Genomic DNA, 24,835 nt, shown 5'->3' on the forward strand with positions numbered 1-24,835 from the left:
GTTGAGCAGGTGACTCCGAAGCATGGAGACAGTCCTCGTGTACAGGAAACTCCATGGGAAACTTAGCTTTGATATTCTCATCAGAACTTCTCTCTTTAAAGGGGTGTTCCCTCCTCAATGAAAGAGAGGCAAGCTGGAGCCTCCCAGGAGTTAGGTCATTAATTAGACATTAGCACACAGAACACTGTGTACCTGGGTTGGCATCTGGGAGCAAAATGTATTTGAGATCTTGGAATGACAAAGAGATAAAAATTTTAAAGAAATACTTCATTAAGATTTTTAAAAAACTAACAGCCAGGCTGTTCCTAATGACCGGCCAACCAATACACCCACCATCTTCCTCATCCCCGTAGTGAGAATGGCTACCACTACTCAGAAAAAATGTCAATTTGAGCCCCTTGTCCAAATGGCAGGAGGAAGGCTCACCTTACACCCACGAGGACATTAGTCTGCCTCTTGCATTATCTCTCAGTTGGCATAACATTTTTATTTGTTACTTGTGTTCTCTATGGCTGCCATAAAGGCACTGTGACTCTCACATGGGGATGCACCAGGCTCCTAGGTTAGGCTGGGGAGAAGATCAATCCCACCCAGTCACCCACTGGACAAGCCATCATGCAGATAGCTTGTAACAGGACATTGCTGCCATGCCTGGGCACAAGTGTGTGGGTGTCCTGCCATCCTGTCACACCTTTATGAGAGTGATGACAGGAGGGACAGGGAAGGCTGGGTGGGGTCAGGAGCCTGGGCAGGGGAGCTGCTGGCTGAGAGGGATGTCATGTGACAAGACGTGACTTGCCTTGGAATATGCTCCACCACTGCATTAGACCTTACAAATCAAAGACAGAGCTATTAAGAACTTCAACATGTCAACCACAGAGCACTAGTAAGGTCTGTCTCTGTGTGTGTGTGTATGTGTGGGTAGTTGGATAGATAGATGTCTGATGAAGAGTCCTGTAAGTATGCACAGGTATCTAGCTGTTCTTGGTGAAGCCAGAGGTTTCTTCTGTCTTTGTCTTTCTTTAAAAGCCATGCCCCTGAGATCCCAACCTTCCAAACAGCCCAGGTCCCATCTAACACCTTCCAGCCACCCATCTGCCCGAACGCCTCTGGCTGCTCACTAAGGCAGAGAGGAAGAGAATCTCCCTACTTGGAAACAGTTTCAGAAGCTCAAAAGAAGCTCTGTGGAGACAGGGCTTGAAATAAGTGGGCTCCCATGTAATTAAAATAATTATGAATGAAAATTACTACTTTAGTAATTGCTTTATATTATATTTACTACCGTTTCCATTGTGTGACTTATCTCATTAATTACTGCTGGAAAAAGTTAGCCGATGAATAATTAATACTGTGTGATATCCAAGGGAGTAATCGTGTTTAAGAAACAGAGTTTGAGAGTGAGCATCTCCACAGCCCCATTGATGAGGACCCCTCAGAGTCAAACCACGACTTGTGAGTAAGGGCCTCCGCTTACAACCTGCCGTGACTAGAGGTCAACAGAAAGCCTCTTTATCCTGAACACAACTGGAAACAGGTCTGAAATTCTCAGTGGCGTCTGCTTTATCAAAGGCAGCCCTCTGCATGGCTAACTTGAGAAACATACAAATCAGAGTAGCTCTCCAAATGAACATGGATCAGCAGTAGCCTACCTTCCAAACAAAGCAAGAGTCTAGTGTTTCCTGTCAGAGCAGGCGCTGGCGGAGGAGAGAGGACAGGAGGCTAGCCAGGAGCCTTAACCTGCAACCTCCAGCAGGTTCCATATGTACTTCATACATATATATGCACCACACACACACACACACACGAGAGAGAGAGAGAGAGAGAGAGAGAGAGAAATATCAATAGGATAAGCGGGAACTACAATGTTTATTCTATTAGTTCTTCAGTTGTGGTTTTGACTGGGGCTGGCAATGGATCCCAGAGCCTCAGACTCATCAAACGTATGCTCTCATGTGGAGCCACCCCTCCCCCTTTTCTTCAAAGAGGGGAATCAGCTATAAAAGAAACAATGGAAGAACTGCCCATTCTCATCCCTTCAAGATCCCAAACTTTTTTCTTTCTTCTTTTTTTTTAAGCCAAGCATTTACTATTTCACTTTATTTGTGTGTATGCGTGTGGGTGTGCATGTATTAGTGCCCACAGAGGCTATTGGATCCATTGAGGCTGAGTCAAAGGTACTCGTGAGCTACCCAGTATGGGTGCTGGGAGCTGAGCTCAGTCCTCTGGATGGGCCGGCCATATGCACTCTTACCTGCAGAGCCATCTCCCCAGCCCCTGGACTTTTCCTATGGCATTGGACTTCAAACTTGGGTTGCGTGGGATTGCCAGATGAAATGCAGGACACCTACTGAGACTTACTAGGTACATTCTGCATAGTAGGCAACTTTAAGAAGCCATTTATACCATGAGATTACCCATTGTTCATGGATACTCTGTCTACCTTAGGTCTATGGCATTTCTTGTCCATCCCAGGTCAAAGCATATGTGCACACGCATCAAACAGAGAGCAGGGGATGGGGATGACTGAGAGAGGAAGATGAATCACCCCCAGAAACTGCATCATTACTAACTGCCACAGTCTGTGGGTCGTACGGCAGGGTTTGAGGTGGGATGACAGGCCAGAGGATTAATTACAGTTAATCACAGACAGGGAAAGTCCAGGGACCTGGGAGACTCGTCCTTCAAGTTGCCGGAGCTGTATTTTAAAAGCAATTTAACACCATCCTTTGTGGGGGATGGAAGGACAGTCAGAAGATGGAAGCATCACAGTGGTAAAATACTGTGAATCTACTCCGAAGCCACAAGATTCGGGGTTAATGGGCTTTTCTCAGAACTTCCGCATTTGCAGGGAGCCTTATGTGACCATCTTCCTACTGACATAAAAGCTGTTTGCGGCTTGATGACTGAAATACCCTCTGGCTATTTCTAACTTCTGAAGGGGTCACAGGAAGAGGCCAGAGTGTCTATAAAGAAGAGTCGAGACAGCTGTGGCTCTGCCCAGATGTGCGGGATACTGTGGCTCTGCCCAGGTGTGCGGGATACTGTGGCTCTGCCCAGATGTGCGGGATACTGTTACTTAGGGGTTCTGCAGGCTTGATGGCTGGCACAGCCCCCCTCCCCCCACCTTAAGCTACAATCTGCAGTGCTTGTACAGTAAGACAAGGGGAGTTGCGGTCTTATTGGCAATGATGCTGGAATTTAATGAGACCTCACTGTAATCTTTTACTGAAAAGAAAGCTAGTTCTGCAAACGCAGGCTCCACTTCGCAGGCTCGTGCTTCTTGTGGGATTTTATTCGTATACTACAAAAAGGTAGATAATTCCTTTGGAAAGCAAGCCACCCCCTTTATACCATACGCATTTATTTGTGTGCTGAGGATTGAACCCAGGTCTTGCACCTGCTACGCATTAGCACTTTACCTCTGAGCTATACCACAGGCCACGCTCTACTATTGCAACAGATGCAGCTTGCCTTTAAAAAAATGTGGTGTGCAGGCATGCTGTTAGTTTGTCTGTTCACTGAGAATTGAAACAGTGTATAGGATGGTGTCTTGCTCTGTTCCGAATGCTATAAGAAATACCACCGTCTGAGTGGCTTAAATAAGATACTCAGTTCTTGCAGTTCTGAAGGCTGTGAAGTCCAAGACCAAGGTGCCGACACACTCATTTGTTGGTGAGAACTCTTTCTGGCATGCCCACAGCCTCCTCAGCGTGCCTACACAACTTCTTCCCTGTGTATGCTTTTTAATATCATGGGAGCTTGTGCCCTTATTTGAATCTAATTACCTTCCAAAGTTCTCACCCCTAATACTATGAGGCTGTGCGTTAGGACGTTAATGGAAGACTTTGCAGGGGTGTGGGGGCACACCAGACCTCACCACAGATTCAGGGTCTTGTAAGGCCATCAAACCAGGTTTCACTGCTGAGCCTTTTGGAGGCTACTCCATGGCTGGGCACCCCAGAAAGACCCCCAGTAGAGGACCTTCTGGGCATCCTCATCACCAGGTGAAGGGAAGAGCCTGCTGACATGTGATAGGAATCACCGAGAAGCTCACAAAGGCAACGTTGGCACAGGAAAGCTGATAACCAAGTAAACCCTACTGTGGTGTCAGAAAATAGAAGGCCATCTATAGGAGCCACTGAGGACCTGTCACAGCCATGCAGAGTTAAGGACATGGTCTTCACTGTTCCCTCGAGAAATGAACCACAGTACTAGATGACAGATTTTTTGTTTGTTTGTTTGTTTTTAAACTTGAGAGGTCATCATACTTCAGCAGTCGTACCACTGGGAATGTCACAGTCCAGGCACGAGGACTCCGATTTCTCTACAGCCTTGCCAACAGTTGGTGCACGTTTTGAAAAGTCGAGCACTCCTCATGCTGTGTCATCTCACACTGGTTTACCCAGCAGAGGGGATGCCGTCTTAAACTTACACGAGGGCAGAGGCATGAGTCTGGGTGCACGGAGTTACATGTGGCTACTACATCTTTTAGAACCACAGAAGCCAAGGGTGCTGAGCTTCGTGAGACACACCACAGTCTCCGGAGGGATCCAGGTCCAGTTCTTGTCTATAATTTGCCAGCTCCTGATCTCCTTGACTGCTGCTACTTTTAAGTAAGGAAAACATGCTGGACGGTCTCCAGGTAACCAATATGGCTACAGTTGGAAGATTAAAGTCTCCCTGGAGGTGGGACTTAAATGAGCTGGAGCTTCATGTAATTAAGAGAATTCTGGATGGAAATAGCCAGTTTAGTGACTTCTTTTACAGGACAATATTTACTGTGACTGCTACTTTGAACCTTCTCTAATTACTTATAGTTAGGTTGGTCCTAGGTTGGAGGTAAAGAATTAAGAGCAGGGGCTTGACGCTGCCTTTTATCGCCAGGTAAGACTAAGCTGTTTAGGGGCTGCTGCTTAGTAGCGGCCCTGTTACTAAGAAACAAGTTTTGGTCAGCTTTAGCTTTACAAAGCTCACCCCCACGCACAGCACGCACGCACGCACAGCACGCACGCACAGCACGCACGCACGCACAATAATCTCTCCCAATGCCTGCAACACTGTTGCAAGGTGGACAGAGGGAGGGAGTTGCGATCTTCCCCTCTGCCAGTGCTGGAAAAGCCACCGAGAAATCAAGTCAGTCATCAGTATCCAGGCTACACGTCAGGCTGTGCTGGATGTGCCCAGATTTGACGTGTATTTCCTGAAACTTGTCACCTGTGGAAAGCTGCTTGATCTCACAGGGGTGAGTACCACCAAAGGATAAGTGTGGATGGATGGCCAAAAAGGAGGGCTGACTAAGGGAAGGGTATCTAAGTTGTGAGCTGAAGCTTGGGAAGGTTTCCAAGTTGGTTGGAGGGAGTGGCAGAAGGGAGTCAGGGAAGGGAAAGCATTCCAGGCTGAAGGAATACCGCATGTGTGTATGTGTTGTGTGTGTGTGTGTGTGTGTGTGTGTGTGTGTGTGTGTGTGGCTACGTATGAAAGAATGAATAGTTCTGTGGCTAAATCACAAAATGGGCCTATGACAGAGCCAAGGCTTGAAAGGGACCTAGGAAACAATGTTGGCTGAGCTCTTATTACTGATCTGAGATATCCAAGGAGCTATGGGGTTTCCACCACTCTGAAGCTTTGCCTCATTTTGCTAGGGCAAGAAAGTTGGCATGGCTGATGGCTGGTCTCCAAAGCAATGATACATGGGTGTGTGCACATTTCAAAAACATGATGTATATTTGAATACAATTTCTTTCCTTTCAGAGTACCAGTGAATAGATACTAGGTCTCCAGCCAGCTGGAAGAGGAAAATTCTCCAAGGAGTAGAAATCTTAGGAAACAGTACTGGCTTGCATCTTCTTCCTTCCCTATCTAAATCTGTCTGAGTCCAACCAATTCACCTTTCAAATGCTTCGTCATCTCCTATTTTAAGCTTAGAGCATGGGAAGATGGCTGACATTCCTGCACCTGCTTGCTTGGATGTAACCAGGCTAGGAGAGGCACGTTGTACCACATAAATCTCCAGCTGACTTTATCTTCTGGGGCGGAGAATGGAGCAGCCCTGTCCCCATGTGAAGCACCCAGGCATGTGTTGTGTGTGATTCAAGGAGAGCTGAAATATGCATTGTTGTAAGAGATTAAGTAGGGTGGAAAGGAACCCGAACCCCGGGCAACCAGCCTGTGGTGAGGCAGACCTTCCCTGTCCAAGGCCACATGTCCCCTGCAAACTGTGGCTCCAGCAGGCACCACCCCTTTCTGTGTCCATTAACTTTGGGTGGCAAGTGACTCAACAATTTGAAGCTTCAGTTTCCCATATGCAAGATTTGGACACTAATGCATGCCGCAGAAGGCTGTCTGTTGATGACATGGCATGGTGACAGGAAGGTGCCCACGCATAGGCCCTGAGACATTCAGCTAGCATGGCCCCCCCAGGAGGTCAGAGGTAACCTACCATCCAGAGAGGGAGAGTTAACAACGTGCTTTGTGCCCATCTTTTCTTGCAAATAGGAACTTGTGTCCTTTCACAATTACATAAAATAGCCAGGACAGTGACTCAAAGAAAACCTGGCACTCCTTCGTATGCTCTCTCCAGTGACTAACACCTCAATTTGCAGTGCTCATGGAGTGGTGTTATTTGCCTTGGCTCCTCTTAGCTCTAGGATCAGGCAAGCTGAACAGGGAAGATTTGTCTCCATTGAAAGATGAAGAGCTGTGACCTCAAGTGGCTCGCTGACTCCCTGGCTGTGAACAGGGTGAACAAAGCCAAGAAGAGGCAGTGTCGGGGAGCGGCAGGGTCTCCGACTCAGCCCAGGCAGGTCTTCAGAAAGCACTATTTGATTTGCTACACCAGGGCCAGCAAGCAGGCCGACCTGGCCTGTGATATTTAACAGGGGCCATGGCCTTGGTTAAGCAAGCCTGTTTCAACGTTTTAGCTGAACTGACTACAGTGAGCACCGTCACACTGGATTCCCTCTCTTAAGATGAGAGGGATAAAGAGCGGGAAAACGTATGCAAAAGAAGACAGAATAATTGTAGTGAGCCCAAGGGGCAAGGCCGAGAAATGTACTTGGAATTTGGTAGATCAGATGGTTGTTCTAAAACATCTGGAATATACTCTGCGTGGTGTATCCTGAAGGGACATATGCTGCCCAGGGACTGTATGTTGCTTGCCAGGGTGAGGACATCATGTGGCTGCCAGACACTGGCCTAGGAACCAGCACAGGGCAGGGAGCTGGGCAAAGTGAGAAAGGTCAGGTTGTCCCAGCCGTCAGGAGCACATTAACCTTCCCTGGCAGCAGGGCAGTGGAGTGGCTCCAAATCACAGCCATCAAAGGCCAGCTAGCTAGTGCAAACAGCCAGCGCTAGGCCAAGGCTGTCTCAGCAAAGGATGAAAGAGCAGGTCCTTGGGACGGGAGGACTTTTGGACAGGGGCAGGCCATGAGTTCAGAGTAGCAGCTGGCTGGACAGCCAGGTCTCATGGCTGTGTGATTTTCAAGTTCAGAGAGACACTTGGCCAAAGGACAGTTCTGGGAGGGAAGGACAGTTCTGGAGAAGGTCCTGTCTGCCAGGCCAGTAAAGCCAGAGATAGAAGACTCTGTGGGCTTGGAGATGTAAAACAAAACCAAGCCAAAGGCACTGGGGCCATGGTTTAAATAAACTCCCATTATAAACAGCTAGGTAGTTTGATCTTTGAACAAGACACAGATGCAAAACAATGACCTCAGACTATCAAATGGCTAACACACCATTCCAGACGTTTCTCTAACTGGCTTGCTGCGGCACCAGCATGTTCAGAAAACCACCCGTGCACTTAGGATGTAACATTTAAAAAGCTTTTCTTGTTAGATATATAATTGGTGAGTTGGGAAGATAGCTTAGTTGGTCAAGTGCTTGCCAGGTAAGCCTCAGGGTATGAATTCAAATCCCCAGCACCCATGCAAAAAAGTCAGGAGTAGCTCTTATCTCAGCACTGGGGAGGCAGGGGAATCAACTGGGAGGCTGGGCAGTCAGCCAAGACAAATAGAATCCCAGGCTGGTGAGAGATTCTCATCGCAAAACGAGAGGTAGACAGCTCATAAGGCTGTTCCCTGGCCTCCACACACACGTGAACCCACACCCCCATATAATATGTTACTCTGTGGCCTCTTTTGGGTTTAGCTCAGTTTCCCAGAGCAGGGTCACTGAGACTGATAGCACAGGCTGAAGTTCAAGGCAGGCAGGAACTGTATGTTGCCATACTCACTAGTGGTCAGTTTAAACATTCTAAAATAACTGGCCCAGTAACTACCAATTAGTAACTCATTTCCGGCGGGACAGTAAGTCTGTAATCAAAGCAGTTTGTCAACAAGGTACAGGCAAAAGTCTCTTTCAGAAATATATAATTGTAAAAAGTCTCTATTTTTCAGTAGATAGCTGTGACACAGAAAACATGCTAATCACACAATAGCTTCCTCCCCGCCCCAGCTTTTGCACTGAAATGCCACGTGTACTGTTTTGTGTCAAGTTAAATAAGAATTAAATAGGCTACGAACATTAGACATACAGAACATCCACTCCCCTTGGTTTAGAAGGGACAACCCCAAGGGTGTTAAAAGGCACAGGATATGCTGACCAAGTGACAAAGACTAAGCAAAAAATACTGTATAGGACTGGGATTTAAACTTAGCAAATGTCTGAGGATGTATTTGATAGGAAGAGGACGCCGTGTAGGATGACAATGTGTAGAAATGAGTAATGTGGTCCAACTGCCCTGGCACTGAGGCGTGAGGACCTGGCTCCCTCTGCTCCCTTTGCACAGTCCTCAGAGCACAGTGATGCACCTGAACAAAGGTGACAATTGGTTGTGTTACTTCACAGTCACAGTGGCTTGGGGAGCAGGAGAGGGGTTAGCTCTGCTCTATCCCCAGTGCAGAAGGCCGGGGTCACTTTTAACTCTTATCTGAGAATGAGGTACACAGTGCTTTGGTGGGAACCTCGGAACCTCAAACCCAGGAGAGGACACCGATCGCCTGCCCTATGGAGGAGAAAACGCCATGTCGGTCAAAAGTCTTGGAGCACCAACGCTTTCCCCAAATTCCTGTCTCGACAATGCTTTCTGACTTCAGTTCCTTTTCAGAGTCTGTGGTGTGTGTGTGTGTGTGTGTACCCAATACAGTAAACCCAATGGCTTCTCATATACCTTACACACACATTCTGAAGGTCACTTGAGACGATGTGTTAGCCATGCACAGACCAGGTTTCCTAATAAGCAATCATCTTCCACTGTGGTGTTAAACTGGTGCTCCAGAAGTTCTGGCTTTTGGAGCCTTTTGCAACTGAGAATTTTTGGATTAGGGATCTCGGGCTGTATCTGCTATTCATTTTCTTTGTTAAGCTTTAGATTTTTATTATTATTATTATGTAAGGTCCATAATACCTATTTTAACCATTCTCCACACATCCGCTCAGTGGTATCAAGTGCAGTCATGCTTCCGCACGGACGTCATCACCGCATTATTCTCTTTAAAGAAGACAAAAGTTACGTCACCCATGAGCTGGGGCTCTCAGCAATTGTGGACATTAACTAAAAGCGTTAAAGCACTTTCACCCAGAGGACCCTCCTGCTAACCCCTCCCTGGACAGACATCCGGTGGCAAGTCTGTATTAATTCTCAAGCACTCTCAAACCCACTAAACCACTGTAAAGGGCAATTAGTGGCTCTATACAATCCGTTATTTATTTACTCAGAAGACTGACTTCTTCCTTGGCTCTCTTCTGTTGTGTGAATACATGCCTGGGACCTTTTAAACTGTGTATTATTTACCTGATAGGACTCAATGGTTTCTCTGGAGCCATTTCGTTTTATTGTGGAAATTAGTACTGGGTTGGGGGGAACGTTAAAGCAGAGTTCTAGACTCTCTAGCCTGTGCACTAGCCTCTTGTTAATGTCGTGTTAATGCAGCTGACTGGGCTAATAGCCACCCGAGGGCCGTCAGGGACAATTATGTGGCTTCCCTCTAGAAGGGCGGGTGGAGGGTCTCCCTTTGTGAGTACTGATGGATGGAAATCACAGGACCCTGTTATAGACCAGAGAGACTTAGCATTTATGGCTCTGTACATGGCCCCACACAGTGGTTTTCAAATAATGAGGATCACCTTGCTCTGCAGTAAGAAAATCAGGCTAGCTCCTTTCTGATCACTGGGAAGAGCTTCAGTAAATGACCCAGAGGAGCCTTCCAGATAGCTGAACTGAGAGGGTGGTAGAGACACAAGCTGTGGCCAGGCCCCCCCTTAGAGGCATGAGCAGACCTCATCTAGGATCCTGGCTTTGGTGTTTTAGGAGAGAAAAGGCTAGATCAGCGTTTAAGATGTAAACAGTAAATAAGTAAATAAATAAAGATTAGTAGAAGACATCTTCCTTTGGGAGACAAAGCAGTTGAAGAAATGGCTGCTCTGTGTCTCAGACTCTGTGGAGCTGCTTCTAGTCCCTCCCTCCCCACAGGGCAGAGCCACTCTCTGGATACCCTGAAGCCTGACCCTGTTCATACAGACAGTCCTGTGCTCCACTCCTGGTCACGGGCACTGATGAAGTTTTCCTTCATGTCACAGCTAACATGCCCATCGGGTCCCCTTTTCTGACTGCTCCACATACCCTACCAAGGTCATCGATTCCCCCATGGCTTGATGGGGGCTTTCCTTGCTAAAGTGGCTGAAAGCATCAGCCCTGGGGTCAGAGAGATTGTCCCAGGGGTCTGAGATGTGGAGGGAAGTTGCTCGAGTCTGTTAATAGAAAGCCAGGTGCACGCAGTAGGATTTTTAGGGAAAGCAGTTTTAGGACACAAAGGGAAGTGGGATTCTACTGAAGGCAGCCCCTCTTTATGGCCCTAATGTTGAATCCTTTCTTCCTTGCTGAGATGGCTGTGGCCCTCAGGATGCTGACACACAACTGTTCCAAGAGGAACACTGTGCATGCTGACACACAGGACCATCCTCTCTTTGCTGCATACCGGCCTCCTTGGGAGTGGGAGCCACAGACGATGGATCTTGGTATGTCGATCCTTGAATGGTGCCTTACCCAGTGTCCAGGTTCAGAACTGTAAATGTTCACCAAATACATTAGTAGACAAGAAGGGGGCATTTTAAGTCTTGCCATGATACAAATCACTGCAATGAGAGTGGGGATGGGGCTACAGCTGTGGGGGCGGGGCTGCACTCATCACCTGACCTCACTTGGTGCCAGAAAGTTTCTGATGAGACTGCAGGATCTTCTCCCTGTCCCTGGGTTCTTAACTTACTCCACTCTAACTTAAATGCATTGAGCAGTTTACTGAGACTGTCTTGCTTACCCTTGGACTGATTTTGCTATTATTAATTGTTCAGTGTCTCTCTTGTTTTATCAATGTAATAGCTGATCATGTCGCTTGACTCTCAAGCAGGCTGGTACCTGCCTGAACTCCCAAGTCCCTCTGCATCAACTTCTTTTCAAGGCACTCTATTACTGACATGGAGCTAAATTCAGAAAATAATTTTCTACTTTAAGCCCAGAGTTGCCTCTGTAACCACAAACCACTGGGTTTGGTTCGTCATTCATTCATTCATTCATTCATGTATGATGCATTCATTCATACATGTATTCATTCATTCGTGCATGCATTCATTCATACATGTATTCATTCATTCATGCATGCGCTCATGCATTCATTAATACATGCATTCATTCACTCATTTGTGCATTCGTTCATTCATATATGTATTCATTCATTCATTCATTCATGCATGCAGCCATATATTCATTCATTTATCCATCCAATAATTTCTTCCCTATCCCTGCCAGGCAACCTCCCAGGGATAAAAAGATGTTTACAGCAGCAAGATCGAGGATGCGAAAGGTGGTCAAGCCTAAGGTGGAGGTCTCTGACCATTTCCAAGCCAGTATCGACTGAGAGGATGGCAGAGTGTACAGTTGGACCTGCGTTTGATCACAGCTAGGCCACTTGCTTCCATGTGGCCCCTGGTTGAGTCACAACATGTGCCCGTGGTTTGGTTTGCTCATTTTTTTGTTTTGTTTTGTTTTGTTTAAGGTTCCATGTACCTCTCAGGACTGTTCTGAAGATTAAAAAAAGATACAGTTTCTAAAGAATAACACTAGCCTTTGGAGACAAACTAGAGAACGGGGGCTGTAGGCAAGGCCAGTGGCGACCTGTTGCTTTAACACTGTGAGCGCTGTGAGTTTAAAACTTCCTTAAAAGTGCCCCATCTTTTCTTTTTGATGCTTAGAGAAAGGATCCCTTGAGCCAGCCAGCTAGCTCAGCAGGTGAGGGCAGCTGCCATTAAGACTGATAACCAGAGTCATTGTGCTCTGGGTCTCTAAGAGGTAAGGAGAGGACCCTTCTCAAATTGAGGACCTTCCTCAAATTGCCCTCTGACCTTCCCAGACACCCAGTGGCACAAATGTTGCCCATAATAAGTGAAAAATTGTAAAATGTTTTTAGAAGGGATCAGTTAGCAGTGCCCAGCAGCTGCAGACCTCCCTCACACCGGACTGAGCAGAACAGAGCCTAAGGGTAGGTATACTTGTGAGCTGGTGGCTGTTGCCAGCGCACTACACACCCTTGGTTCCGTTGAGCTGGACTCTTGGACTGGAGGGGGCAGCAAAAAGAAGCTGGAGCAGAAGCCCCTGCTGAGCCAGCCAGCACCTCACCCCCACCCCAGTACGTGTTTGATCTTGTTTCTGGACACAGACCATTTCACACTCGGCTCTGTAGATAGAGGTGAAGCTCCCTTAATTGTAGGCTATTTGTCATCGACTTCATTTCCATCTATTCTTCCCCATGGAAAATAGGACTCCATGCATGAGATTTATCTGAGAAAGGGGAAAACAGAGAGCCAAGTTCAGAAGGCCTCTCTCCATACCCCTGCCTCCTGCTGGCGGAGACCCCGAGAAGCAGCACTTCTCATAGGGTGCACTTCATCTCGCATTGCACCCCATCGAGCGCATGGTGCTCGGCAAGTCTCCGTGGAATAAATGAATAAATCTGAGGCAGTTGTTTGGATTTCAATATAAATGGATCTTGGACCCGAGAATCTGCCAGATGGGCAGACAGGTTATAGTCTGGTGATGTGTCTCCAAAGCTATAAAAATGTAGCCATGGCTGGGAGTTGCTCGCTGACATTTCAGAAAATGATTATATGCACAATTTAAGCACTCGGCCGTTCCTGCCCTCCGAGTGCCGCTGCTTCACGGCTGCGCTGATACTAGCTTTCTTGCGCCTTCCTCTTTCCTTTTCTTTTCTTTCTTTCTTTTTTTTTTTTTTTTTGAGTCAAGTGAATTTTTTCCTCAGCCCCTCATATTTCTAACAGAGCGTGATTTATTCATACCAAATTATGCTCCATTTTTATAAAGCCTGAGTTGCTGCAAATGATGCCTGAGGTTCCAGAGAAAATATTAATTCCTGATCTGGTGCTATAAAGCATGCCTGCTCTCCGTGCAGAGGCTCCGTCGCCCCAAGACAGATGGAAGCAGTCTCGGGGTATGATTAACTTCTTAGTCCTGGCAATCTCCTCCCGCTCCTCTGGCCGCAGACTTCCAGATTGACCTCCAGCTCCTCTGCAAATGAGCAGTCGCTCAGATTGATAAATCACACGCATCCCTCTTCTGATCAGGGCTGTCTGCTATTTACTACTTACAGAGAGAAGTTAATCACAGTCAGGGCTCCTCGCAGGCTGCACACACATCCTGCCTCTCTCAGAGCCCTTGCATATTCTCCACGTTTCTGATAACGAGGCGGCTTCTGCAGTGCAGAGTCTCCCATCTTTGTAAAGGAACCAGGCATCCATTTCTTCCCCTCCCTCCCCATGTCCATTAAGTGTAACCGCCCATATGAAGAAAAAGCACTTAGATTATAAAGATAGAGCCCCGTGCAAAGTAATCTCTCTTAATTGGCTTATTTATCTCCTCAAAAAAACTGTCACCTCTTCCTGCCCTGGCTGCTTGTTGTTTTCATCCTTTGGGGACACCAGTGGGGCTCGAACTTCTCAAAAATACAAAAAAATCAAATCAAATCAAAAACCCACAAACCCACAGTCAGGTATAGAGAGGAACCAAACTCGCACTGCCCCATCTTCCCAGAACGGCTCGGTCTGTCATCTCAGGGTGGGTCTGCTGAGCTGGCTGGAGTCCGGCTTCTCATTTTGCCTGGTCTACTCTTCTATGGCTATGTAGACTGCACTATAAACGAAGCCCACTGCTCTGGTCAGTATATGAGGCGAGTTTCAAAGTTAGGCAACGGATGCATTACAGCTTTTATTTTCCAGGACTGTTTACTGATCATGAGACTCCCCAAACTTCAGAGCCCATGCCCCGGGTGTTAAGCTCCAGTGTGCCAGTGTACTGTGGATAGAGACAGGCCAGGACTGTGTGTATCTGAGAAAGTTAGACAAGGACTAGTGAGTGGCCCGCTGAGATCTCTGAGATCTAAGTGGAGAAGGCTGATTCTTGCACGTTGTCCTCTGATCTTGAGATCTAAGCATGCACACATGCACCTGTACACACACACACACACACACACACACACACACACACACACACACACGCAGTGTAAGACATATTTTAAATAAGCTCCAAGAAAGAGTTTCTGCAATGAAGAAATGATGTTTGAAGAGACAGATGCTTCTCTGCCCAACTCCAGAAATCACAAACTTAGAGAACACGTCAGGTCTGAGCATGCTTGGTCTTTTGGATAAAGAGCGGAGTGCCGTGTGGCTGTTACGGAACTTTATAGACAGAAATGAGAACAGGCTAGAAGACAGCGTTGAGGAAGCCAGAGGAATCCTGTGATTTGATGTCTGATAGATTGTGATGATTTACACTGTCAGCCTGACGGGATTAAGAATTATGTAGAAGAGCCTTGAGGGACAGCGGAATTTAGGTTAACAGAGATGGGAGGACCCACCTTAACTGTGTGCGGCACGGTTCTGCAGGTTGGGGGCGCCCAGAGCAAAAGGAAAGGAGGGAGTGAAGGATGGTTCACTGCTACCCGATTCCTGACTGAGGACATAATGTGACTGGCTGTCCCAAGTTCCTGTCACGATGACCTTCACAGAATGCCAAGGAACTGTGAGCCCACATGAACCCTTCCTTCCTTAAGCTGCAGATATTTCGTCACTGCCACAGTGACTAATGGATTATCCCACGCTCTGAGTAGCTGCTCTGGGTAGCCCACGGCTGGGATGATCAGTTTCATTGCAAATCTGTAGTTATTCTGACAGACAGAATATTAACCAAATCATACCATGATATGGACCCAAGGCACAAGGATATTTTTTTCTAAAGATATTGGTTTATTCAAAATATTAAGTAACAGGATAGAAAAAGATACCTGCCGTGTGAGCCGTTACTATCCTCTAATTAAAAACAAAACAAAACAAAACAAAAACAAAACTAGAAAATAATGAATTAGTGAATCCAAATAAATTCAGTAGGTGCTTTTAAGTCCTGATTTTGAAGAAGAGCTTTTATAATTCATTTTTCTTTATTTTGAAAACAGGATCTCACCATGTAGCCCTGGCTGGCCTAGAACTCACTATGAGAGCTGGATATGGTGCTCGCCTTTCATCCCAGCACTTGGGAGGCAAAGGCAGGTGAGTCACTGTGAGTTCAAGGCCAGCATGCTCTACACAGCAAGATCCAAGCCAGTCAAGTTACATAGTGAACCATCTCTAAGTGACTCCAGGTGCTCTCACCTATGCCCCCATCATGAAAACAGAATGTGTCCTGACAGGGAGGAAGTGGCACAATTCTCGATGAGCTAAACAAGCCAACCATAAGATCCCAAGTTTGCCCAAGGCACATATCATCACATACACATACTTTAGAGGGTGTCCAGCGAGGGGGCCACGAGTTGCATGTGCTTCAAAATGGCCACCAACTGCAACCCAACACCAAACCAGAAGTCACCTAAGAAATGTCTTCAGGGTAACTCAGTTATTTGGTTCTTGAACACAGATTTTGCCATAATGATGTGTCACAGTGTCAAAAAGCTCGTCACTCAAGTGGCTAGGCTCTGAATTAATGCAGACAGAGAGAAACAAGGAGAAGGCAGCTCCCTACAAAGGCGTCGCCGGAGCAGTGCAGTAGTCTGAGCTATCACCTGGAAGTGAGCCGAGTTCCTCTAATTTTGAATAAAAACCTTTTGGATTGAAGAGGGGAATGGCCTTTTATACTGGAAAGAAAGCAATGGTGACACCGGGGCCCTGGCTTCTGGGCACGGCACTGGCCTGACAGGTTCTAATGAGAATATTCGAAAGAGGTCAAAGGGGTCCTCATTAAGATCTATCCACACTGGCTTCCCAGGGCTAAGTCACTGAGAGAGACCTTTGATTGTGTCCGGCCTGGTTTCTGATGCAGCCTATCTGATCTTAGATGGTATGACCATTTTCCTAACATACAGCAGTTGGATTTATTCTGACAGAGGCTGCCATGATGCTTCTCAGCATAACACACACGGTTTTTCATGGAAAGGGTGTAAATGGGTGGTTTGTGGTCTATCCACAGGGTTGTAGAAACACTGCGTTAATGTGATATCACAAGCTTCTCATGACTGCCCAGAAAGGACGTACTGTATGTACAGTAAAGGCCGTTCTGGGAACATGGATTTCCCTTGCTTTTCAAAGCATTTGACCAAAAGACTCTTACGTTCAAAGAGAAGACAAAAAGAAGAAAGAAATACGTGTAGGAAGAGCTTGATTGGGTCACAATGTGAGTCTGGACCCTTGGTCTCTCTGACCAAAAGGCCCAGAAGCACTGCCCGATTCGGAGACTGTCACTGGTGAAAGGCTCTTGGTTGAAATCAGCTTCCTCAGGTTCAGGCCCCCACAGAGGAAGTGCTTTCTACCCATGTGCTCTCTGTAATCCACCTACGCGAGGGAGGAGCCGCACCTGGGAGGAGTGCTGCGCTGATCTGGTTCAGTCAGCAATTGCTCATTCATTCTGAAGGGAAGTCCGAAGGAAGGGAGGGCAAAGGCTGGCTAGACAATCCTGATGTGTGTGCCAGTCACCTCAGGGGCATCTCTGACTGAGTCTGACACTGTCGAGATATAGAGATGTGTCGGGAGTTCATCCGACTGCTGACAGAGCACATGTGTGCCTGTGTGCCCGCTCTCTCACCCACTCTCGCCCTTGCCCTCTTTCTCCCTGCCTCTCCTTTTCTCTTTCTCTCTCTGCCTCTGTGTGTGTCTCTCTCCCTCTCTGTCGCTGTCTCTTTCTCTGTCTCTTTCTCTCACACACACACTCGCATACACACACACACACACACACATACACATGTCATGGTCTGTTCTAGGTGTGAGTTCCAGTTTATGCTTTTTCTTCAGGATTATGACTCCTTCAGTCATACAAGGCAGGTCAAACAACGGAGGGCATACGAAGTCTGGTGGGTGAGCAACAGGCAAAGGTACAGGGAGTAGGGCAGGAGAGCATGAGTGGCTGGCTTGTACGCGTACAGCTCAAGAGAAAATCTTATCGGAAGACAGAGTCCTCTGGGTGAACCAATATGGAAAGAGCGAAGAAAACACCTCAAAGTAAAGAGATACTTATTGCTGAGAAATGAGCTTGGCTCTCAGCCAATTCCAAAGTTCAGAATTTACCACACCACTCAGGCCTTCCCCACTAAGATTCTTGTCTCTCGTTTCACGGCACAACAAGGGATTCTTCATAGTTTATGTGAAATACAACAAGCCGAGTTTTGCGGTAATAAACTCCATGCACGCATGACAAATCCAAGCACGCGGAATGTTTAACATCCCAGTTCGCAGATTCTTTAGGGACAAAATCCGATTATGAATTATATGCCACAATAAATAGGGCTCAATGTTTCATAAAGCAATTTATAGTTCATAAAAATGACAAAATGTACCTGTCAGCTAGAGTGCGGAGAGCTGTTCTCTGGGCTGCCTGCTGGAAGAAAAGGGAGAGATGTTTATTTAATATTCTGACTTTTAAATTATGCGCTCAATCAACTTAAAAAAAAGTATCTCACACACATGCACATTTTTGTCAGGCAGCCAAAGTTTAAACTGTTAGCAACACAGTAAAGAGCCCTGCTATGTCATGAAAGCAAGGTTCTTGGTAAAGGGTGCTGCAGTAACATACGTTTGCCAGTAGGGGGCGACTGTGAGGGAAATGCTACATACTTCTCCCTGGCAGTGTAGGGCAGGTCTCAGGAAGCATGGCTAAGACCTGAACATTTTTTTTCTACCACCTAAAATAAAATTTCCATTGTTTTATCCTTATTACCTGTAGAAAAAAAACCCAAACAAACCCGTATTCTTCTAACTTCTTGTGTAGATCGGTGTTGGTACGTTTTTATGTTGTGTGTCTGCGGCTGTGCACGTGTGAGTATGGCTGGGCACACCTGTGGATATGTGTGTGCAGAGGCTAAGGAGGGCACTGGCTCTCTTCCTCCACTGATGCCTGTCGTATTCCCTTGGGTCAAGGTCCCTCACTGAACCCAAAGCTCTCCATTTTGGGAAGGCTGACTAGCCATCAAATTCCCAGCATCCGATTGTTTCTGCCCCACCCCAACGCTGATGTCACAGGCACATGATTGGCTTTTTGTATTTTTTTTTTTTATGTGTTAGAGGTTCGAATCCAGGTCCCCAAGTTTGCATAGCATGTACTATGACCACAGAGCCATCTTGCTAGCCACTAAAGATAGAATTTAATTACTTTTTATTGTTTTCTTTCAGATTTATTTATTTATTTAGATCTATTTATTTATTTATTATTTGAAAACCTGATCGTTGACTGGACAATCTCAAAATATTATAGGATTATTGATACTTTTAGACACAATAATGAAGTTGTGACTGTGGTTTTGTTTGTTTCTTTTAAGAGTGTTTTTGGCGACCCAGGGACATGGTTTGGTAGCGTGCTTGCTGTGTGTATAAACCTAAGCAGTATTGTTTGGAGCCCCAGCACTTCTGCAAAGACATGCACGTATGCGTATCTTAAGCCCAGCGCTGGGGAGCAGGGGTCAGTGTGCTTCTGGAGCGTACTCCTCAGGTGGACTATCCCAGGCGATGAGCTCCAGATTCAGGGACAGACCCTGATCAAAAAAACCCCCAAAAACAACAACAAAAAAACAAAACAAGGAAAAAATTCTCCAAAACTGAAATGTAGCAAGCACAGCAACGAATGCACCAGCCACCTATGCTTAAGTCTTATCTTAAACATAGTTCCAACTGTTGGTGACACTTGGCACACTTCAAACTGACCCTCGAAACCTACATCTGACATCTCCGTGCTTAAACAGCCCTGATCCTGCCTGTGGTGAATAGGACGTATCCCGTGCTCACTACTGTCTCTCCCTTGGTTCTGTATGTCCTCGCTCTGACTTCAGGACAGCTTCTAGCAAGTCTGCAGCTGCCATAACCTCTTCTTAGCAACCCTGTATTTGGTACATGTATAATCTGAGAGTTGATATTAGTAACTGAGACTGGAATAAAGGAACTTGAGATTGCTAATGGTTACCTAGCGGGCAAAATTAGCAAACTGTAGCCAATGAAACAGCTGTATTTTGAAATTTCTGTCTACCCCATAAGTTCTAACAATGCAGAAAGATAACAAAAGATAGCATGGCGGGCAGCTGAGGGAGGCAGAGCACATGTAGGAACACCCGATCGCTTGTGTACACCCCATGTGACTCAGGAGGGGCGGGGCTAAAGATCCAGTCTGAACTTAAAGTCAATCGACTTTTCTCCAGTCTCCATGGATTCCCCTTGCTGACTTCTGTGCCTGGTCATCCACAGTGAGTGTTGATGCCATGGTTGCTGGTTGGAAAGAGATTCAGAGAATACAGGAAGACAATGTAAAGCAGGGAGTGGCTGCAGCCACGGAGTTGCCTGTGAACGGCTGCACTCCACAGAGGAGTGCCTGCTAATGGGTCGATCCTGTTGGGTGGGATCAAGGGCAACTTCCCTTTAGCAAAGCCAAAGGATGCTGGTCTTAGAGATCGGGCTCTCTCCATCCATCCATCCATCCATGTCTTCCTGTCAGTCTTCACTCTTCCAGTCCGTCTGTGAGGAGCGTCACCACACGGTCAGTGCAGTGGGACTCAGTACAAAAGCCCACCCTCCTGGTTTTTTCAAATGCTTGGTTTCTGACTGTGCTTTTCACTGCAGCTCCTCTTTATTATGAATAAATCCTCTACAGAGAACATTCATTAAGAAAGCTAATGAGAATGTACTAAACATTTAAAATCACTCCTCCAGGAAAAAAAAATAGCTATGGTGTTAAAGTAAAATGCTATGTCCTATACCTAGGCAAGAGCTGACTATGAAGAGATTCTGTTGCTTGTTCTCCTAATTTAAAAAATGAGCCGGGCGTGGTGGCGCACGCCTTTAATCCCAGCACTCGGGAGGCAGAGGCAGTCGGATTTCTGAGTTCGAGGACAGCCTGGTCTACAAAGTGAGTGCCAGGACAGCCAGAGCTACACAGAGAAACCCTGTCTCAAAAAACCAAAAAAAAAAAAAAAAAAAAAAGATTAAAAAATGAATTTTAAGGCTGGAAAATAATGAAAGAAATAAACATCAGGATTGAAGAGTCAAGAAAAAAATGACTTAGGTGACTCGCCATTGAAACCCGAAAGACTAGCTGAGAACTAGATGGACTGCCCAGTTCCATCCCTCTAAGATCTGTACCACAATGACATTCTCCTCTCCTAATCGCTCATCAGTTTCTCCTCTGATTCGGCGGCAGCACAGTCACTTGAGAGGGTTAAGAGAGAGCTTCGCTCATCTTTCCTGAGTGCATTATTCATTCATGAATGACGCTGAAGCTCAAGTCTATAAGACAAAACAAGTTTTCTGCCAGAAATAGTCATTTTCCAGGCTCCTCTCAAGAGATGACATTTTTTTCTACTTCTTTATTTTAACAAGGTTGATGCTTGGTAACATAATCAGCAGATATTCTGCTCCAACGCATGCTAAATGAATTACAAGTCACAATCTGTTATTGAAAGGCAATCAGAGAGGAAATTAAATGCCCTTTTGTAATTGGGTCTGGCACAGGGCAAGTCCATAGACACTGGGTGGGATTGTAAGGTAAAAAGAAAGGAAGAGCCTAGAGGTCCACAGAAGCCCAGAGATGTGTAGTTTCTTGATGGAAATAGAATTTATGCCTGGATAGCTATGCAATTTACTCTGAGCTACCTACTATGTGCAGGTTTGGTGTAGGTGATAGGAGGAGCAGATGAAGGTTGTCATTATAGTCCTCTGAGTCTGGAGGTGGGGCAGACAGGAAAGGCCCACAGGCACACAACAGTTAGCATCACAATGGCTGTGGCTGAGGGGACAGCATGCTTGAAGTGGAACAGTGAAATGACCAATGGTTACAGAAAGCTCAGCCAGTGTGGGATAACAAGGCCTGAAAAGAAACATATGAGACCAGAGGAATGGGGAAAGGAAAAGGAGAGCCATTATATCAGAGGGATGGGGGAGGGAAAAGGAGAGCCATTAGACCAGAGAAATGGGGGAGGGAAGAGGAGAGCCATGAGTCCAGAGGGATCGGGGAGGGAAAAGGAGAGCCATTAGACCAGAGGGATGGGGGAGGGAAGAGGAGAGCCATGAGTCCAGAGGGATGGGGGAGGGAAAAGGAGAGCCATTAGACCAAAGAAGCAAGGGTGGTGGAGGAGGAAGGGCTAGTTGCAGAGGAAAAGCTACAGCAGGCTTAGCTCCTGACTCACTGTGGCACAGCTTGGTGGGGCACTGGGACCATGGCAGAGCCAGATGAGGCCAATGTCAAGGTCTACAGAGGTCAAGTGCAGGCTTGTGGAGGTACAGGACAACTGGAAGTCATTAGAGACTTTGCACAGACAGAAGCTAAGCAAAGTGTGCATGTACGTCCTGTGTAACTTCCTGTAAATCTATAAGAAAGTAACGAGGCTTGGTGATAGAGTCTATTTTCAAATATCACTCTAGCTTCTGTTTTGTATGATGAATGTGTTTGCGTGAGGAAGAACTACCTGTGAGGTTATTACAATGAGAAATATTCAACAATGGAGAGAGCAGTCTGTACTTCGACTTGAGGGAACTGTCTCTGGTAGGACACGGCAGATCAGGACAGGGAAGGTGTCAGCATCAGATTCATGCCTGGGCACCTGGTATGGATGGAGACAATTGGGGGAGATGTGGGGCTGGGGGTATAGGAGTGGTCAAGGTGGAGTAGGTCTTGTGCCATTAGGGTCAAGTTGCCTATGGATGTTTAACAGAGATGATGGATGACATCTGGAAATATTAGCTGAAGTTGTTAAAAAACAAACCAAACAAAGATACCAATAAAAAGGTGGTGGGAGAGCTCAGTTGGTGTGAGCATGAGGACCTATATTAGAGTCCTAGAGCCCATGTTACACAGGAAGGAGGTGGGGGACGAGGAGGAGAATGGGAGAGGGAGGAGGGGGAGAAGGAATGGGAGGGAGGAGAGGGGAAGAAAGGGAGGAGGAGGAGGAGGAAGAGGGGGAGAAAGGATACCAGCACACATTTTTAACCCCAGCCTGGGAAGCAGGGGACAGGCAGATTCCCTAGGGCTGACTATTCAGCCACCCTATTTTAATCTGCAAATTTCAAATACAATTAAAAAAGGTTTTTTTGTTTATTTTTTAAAATAAAGGTGAATCTCACACATATGCACACACACATGAAAACATATGCATGCATACCCTCTCCTCTCCACAAAATACCCACAGCAGTCATAAAATTGAGAAGTACAGCTTAAGGTTCTGGGCCAAGACTTTGCTGTTGCTCTGAAGGAAGCTCTCTTTGTGTTTCCCTGGGAACGCATGAGCACTGTGCACGTCTAGGTTCAAGCCTTGTGCTCAGCGGGCTGCCTCTGCGCCCTGTCCTGCACTGGGGTCAGGCAGAGCCACTGAGGATGATATCACGTAACCTCAGTGTAAGAGCGCTTTGGGCGGGCGCTAACCAGACAGCAGTGGAGAAAGGAGGAGAGAAACCCTCCTTGGCTGGGCATCCTGGGCTGCCTGGCTGTTCTAATAAAGACAGCTCTGTGTGGGTACTGCTTGCTCTTTATAAAACCCACATTGAATAGGCTCCTAAGGGCAGGCAGAATTTCAGAGGTGACAGAACTCATCAGTAAAGAAAGCCCACGGCTGAACGGGGGGCATCAGAGGACAAAGCACCAACCTTCCTGTTGGCAGAGGAGAACCGACATTTGTAAGGTTTTCTGGCTCGTCCCAAGCACTTGCCCCTGATTTGGATCCCACCTAAGCTCTGAGGTCTAGCTCCCCGTCTGAATTGCTTCTTTAAATCCCAACTTTCCTTGGGGCCCTCCTCCCCAAACTCTGGGTCGGTAACAGGCTCTGGTTCCACGCATCACTGGAGAGCATGCCATTGGGCAGGGTAGCGGTTAAACTCCAGCTTCCCGTGCTCCCTTTAAGATGACACAAGGCAGAGGTCTTAGAGGATGTTAACAGGGGACTTCTGGGCACAACTGAGTCTTCTGATGGTTAAGGGAGGCACACTGACTTTTGTTAAGCATCTCCAGGGCATTTTACTCCCTGGAGACACGCTCTGAACTACCCCCATGGCTCTTGTGGGGTCTGGAGCTATTTCCCTTACAGACTTAGGGTCTACTGTTCAACTACGAGAGCATGCGATCTTATCCTGAGCTCATCCATTACTCTGGCGCATTGTGACAGGACTGGGTAAGGAAGGCCAAGCCTGGCTGTGTTAGGTGTGAGTGGCTCCAAAGGCCGTTGGGATTAACCTAATGGATACACGCTGCTCTGGATAATGGAGAGCCAAATCCACCTGCCCTCAGGATTGAGAGGAGGCTTTTGTGACGGTGGCAGACATAGGACAAAGCCCTGGCAAGACAATTGCGCCTTCAGAGGGAGAGAGAGCATGCGTGTGCAACCATGTGTCAGCCTGTGAGTTCACATCTTCAGGAGAGCAACCATGTAAGCGTATGATACCTAGAGCTGGCTGAGGTTCTAGGACAGAGAGTCTAGGGGGGGTGGGGTATGCCTTTACAGTTCTGGTTCTTAACACTGGGAATAAATCTGGAATATGGATGCTGACACCAAGACACAGATTTAAATTAGATGGTGATTCACCTACAAAGTTCGCTGGCCTCTAGCCCTCACCAGAGTAGGTAAGACCATTCTCTAGAATCCAGAGATATACACCACAGGGGATGGAGGGGTGGGGGAGGAACATAGTCAGTAATGAGTCGGAAGTTCTACACTGTTGTGCTTGGGCTATGTATGGGATCGCTGGGTTTGCATAACGCTGATGTTGGTAGAAAATAAAAAAAAAAGCTGATATAACTGTGTAAGCTATGGACTAGCTGGTTAATTAGGCTTGAGTTGGGGACAGATCAAGTGTCCCCGTTCCCAGGGTGAATTACGTGTGCAGTAACTATGCTTGATGTTCCAAGTACTTTGCCAGATGCAAGTGTTGGCTAAATCCTATGTGATCTGCCATAGCTGTGACCTCCTCATCTGGGCTTTGGTCACTCAGTGCTCCTGAAACTTATTCCACATGGCAGTCTAAATGCAGCCACAACTTGAGCAAGGTCCAAAGGGGGATATCTTATTTATAACTAATGGAAATACATATCCAAAGTTTTCATTGACACATCACACACACACACACACACACACACACACACACACACACGGTCACAGTGGTGTGATCTGTCAACATGTGCATAAAGTTAATGGTCAGATCAGGGTAATGGAATCTTCTTGATCTCAAACATTTATCATTTCCTATCATCAGGGATATTCAAAACCTTTACTAGCTAATTTGAAATATATGAGTAACTGCTGTCACGCATAGTCAGCCCCCTTTACTG

The 24,835-nt window shown here is 46.7% G+C and overlaps 1 protein-coding gene across 2 annotated transcripts in view; it reads right to left on the bottom strand.

Annotated features, from left to right (window-relative positions):
• Window positions 1-24,835, bottom strand: part of Aff3 (AF4/FMR2 family member 3) — a 442,217-nt gene that overhangs the window by 58,393 nt on the left and 358,989 nt on the right. For both annotated transcript variants that reach the window (XM_029480447.1, XM_021160510.2), the window contains exon 11: window positions 17,880-17,920. In XM_029480447.1, the coding sequence (XP_029336307.1) occupies window positions 17,880-17,920 (41 nt within the window). The remainder of the gene's footprint in view (window positions 1-17,879; window positions 17,921-24,835) is intronic.

The sequence above is a fragment of the Mus caroli genome, chromosome 1, assembly GCF_900094665.2.
Source record: "Mus caroli chromosome 1, CAROLI_EIJ_v1.1, whole genome shotgun sequence".
Classification (NCBI taxonomy): Eukaryota; Metazoa; Chordata; class Mammalia; order Rodentia; family Muridae; genus Mus; species Mus caroli.